Source organism: Populus euphratica, unplaced genomic scaffold (assembly GCF_000495115.2).
Source record: "Populus euphratica unplaced genomic scaffold, PopEup_1.0 scaffold5.1, whole genome shotgun sequence".
NCBI lineage: Eukaryota > Viridiplantae > Streptophyta > Magnoliopsida > Malpighiales > Salicaceae > Populus > Populus euphratica.
This window is the reverse complement of record NW_011499848.1, coordinates 4,719,974-4,722,098: the sequence shown is the minus strand read 5'-3', so window position 1 is coordinate 4,722,098 and position 2,125 is coordinate 4,719,974. Positions and strand designations below refer to the sequence as shown.

The 2,125-nt window shown below is 32.5% G+C and overlaps 1 protein-coding gene across 2 annotated transcripts in view; it reads right to left on the bottom strand.

Moving 5' to 3' along the window:
* LOC105117892 (metal tolerance protein 9-like) overlaps positions 1 to 1,911 on the bottom strand; it is a 9,024-nt gene extending 7,113 nt beyond the window's left edge. The window contains exon 1 of one of the 2 annotated variants that reach the window (XM_011015704.1): positions 1,593 to 1,911. In XM_011015704.1, the coding sequence (XP_011014006.1) occupies positions 1,593 to 1,785 (193 nt within the window). In that variant the 5' untranslated portion in view covers positions 1,786 to 1,911. The remainder of the gene's footprint in view (positions 1 to 1,592) is intronic. The other variant, XM_011015698.1, reaches the window with a different exon arrangement.
* Positions 1,912 to 2,125: the final 214 nt, after the last annotated feature.

Genomic DNA, 2,125 nt, shown 5'->3' with positions numbered 1-2,125 from the left:
AGCTGTCACCGCCTATTCCTAAATATCTGGGTAAAATCTGTTGTGGTGCAACTCACGGCATGATCTTGATCCCTTGTTTCCTGAAATTTCCGTGGCGGGCAGAATGGTGCCTGATGCCTCTTGCTCATTTTTACTCCAGCCTAAAGATATTTAAAAGAGTGATTTTTTTGTGTTTTAATTTATTTTTTAAAATAATTTTTGTTTAAAAAGAATATTAAAAGAATATTTTATTAGATATTTTTATTTTTTCAATGTATTACCGTTAAAAAAAATAAAAATCTAAAAAAATTATTTTAATATATTTTTAATTAAAATATGCTTATGAAAAACACCATACATAACATTATCAAACACACACACACACACAAAAATATATGATCTAACCCTTTTTAATAAACAAATGAAAAATCAATCTTATTTTTCTTATTAAATTTAAAAATGGCATGCATATATATATATCCACATTGACAGTAATTGGTTGGGTGTATTTACTAGACTTCAACTCAAAATATAATTATAATCTTTCTATTTTTTTAACCTAATGACCAGGAAAAATGAAGTCGGGATAGCTATAATAAATTAATTCAATAGACTGAAATTGGCTAGGTAATTAACTACATGCCTATCTCACTGGACTCCATTAGTTTTGCGTTAATCTCAGCATTTTCTTCCCCTTTCTCTTGTCCACCTTACATAATTTATAGGAGGTCATATTCTCATCTAAGCTTAACAGGGACGGATAGAATTATATATAGACCACTGACAACAGGTATATCCATGCATATATACATAAATGGAATACATGTGTATTAGATCATCCCATGTAGCAAGAAATTAATATTGAAAATCTTAATTAGACCACAATCTTATATATATGATCTGTAACCTTGTCAGGTGTGGAAATATTTTCTTGTCCCAGGAAAAAGAAAGAGACAACCTAGAACATGCAAGGCATGTGAAGCACAAGCTTCCTTTTAACATAATAAAAGTTTCGTAAAGGTAATCGCTAAGCACAAATCGAGAAAAAAAGTTATGTTAAAAGTTTTAACATAACGAGTTATCGTCAGAATCAACTTTGCAGCTTCTAGAATTATACATAGTTTGGTTCTCCTTTACCCTCCTCATCTGTAATTGGCTGTAAGTACATAACGTGTAGATTATAGACCAGTCCCTTTAATGTTGTAAAACAAAATAAAAAGTTTTTAACCTTTTGAAACTAATTGATTGACTGATGTTGTTCATGTTTAATTTATTACATACTTTGTTCGATTTTTTTTTCTTTCATGTTATTTACTTCTTTAATTTTTTCTTCTATTTATTAAAATAAAAAATTGAAAAAAAAAATTGATGACAGAGACTATCAATTGGTTTTTAAAACTAGAGGGGCTATTTAGTTTGTTTTGAACTAGAAAACTAATTTATAATTTAACCACCACTTAATTACCAACAAAGAATTTAAAGCTGAATATAGAAAGAAAGAAACAAGAAACAAAAGAGAGGGAAAAGATTAAGGCAACGAAGAGAACTGAAACGAGGCAAATGTGGTCAAGGCAGCAAGATCAAGGAGAAGATCGAGGCGAGGAATGCATTACTTGATGATGTACGCAGGAAAGAGGACCAAGTTTGACGACCAGGATCAGTGTCTTGCTTGTCTATGCGAAAACTGTCGAGACGGAGTCGCCATGACAATGGGTCCTCTTCTACCGCTGATTTTGCAGATGGAAGAGCCTCTGCACTATAATCTTCTGTAACATTCTTTCTGTGATCGCTCTGATCTCCTTCCATGTAACCTTTTCGCCAAGAGAGAAAAATGAAAATGTCGATGGCTGTAACTTGTGCAGACTCTACTCATTCAAAACTCCCCAAAACCGCCTCCTTGTTATAGGAAAAGGCCGAGCTACACGTGGCTTCTTTTTCTTTTTTTTTCTTTTTCTTTTTTTCTTTTTCCAAAATGAAAAAAACATGGATTTGGCAATTTCGTGAGCGGGACGCTACAAGGACAGTGAAATTTTTTACCTGAAATTTTCCCCTGTGGTTCAAAATCTTTGATGGGTTTTATCGAAAACAACAAAATCTTATTATGGGTCCAATATGGCCCCGAATTTCCCTAGCTTCAGGTGACGGA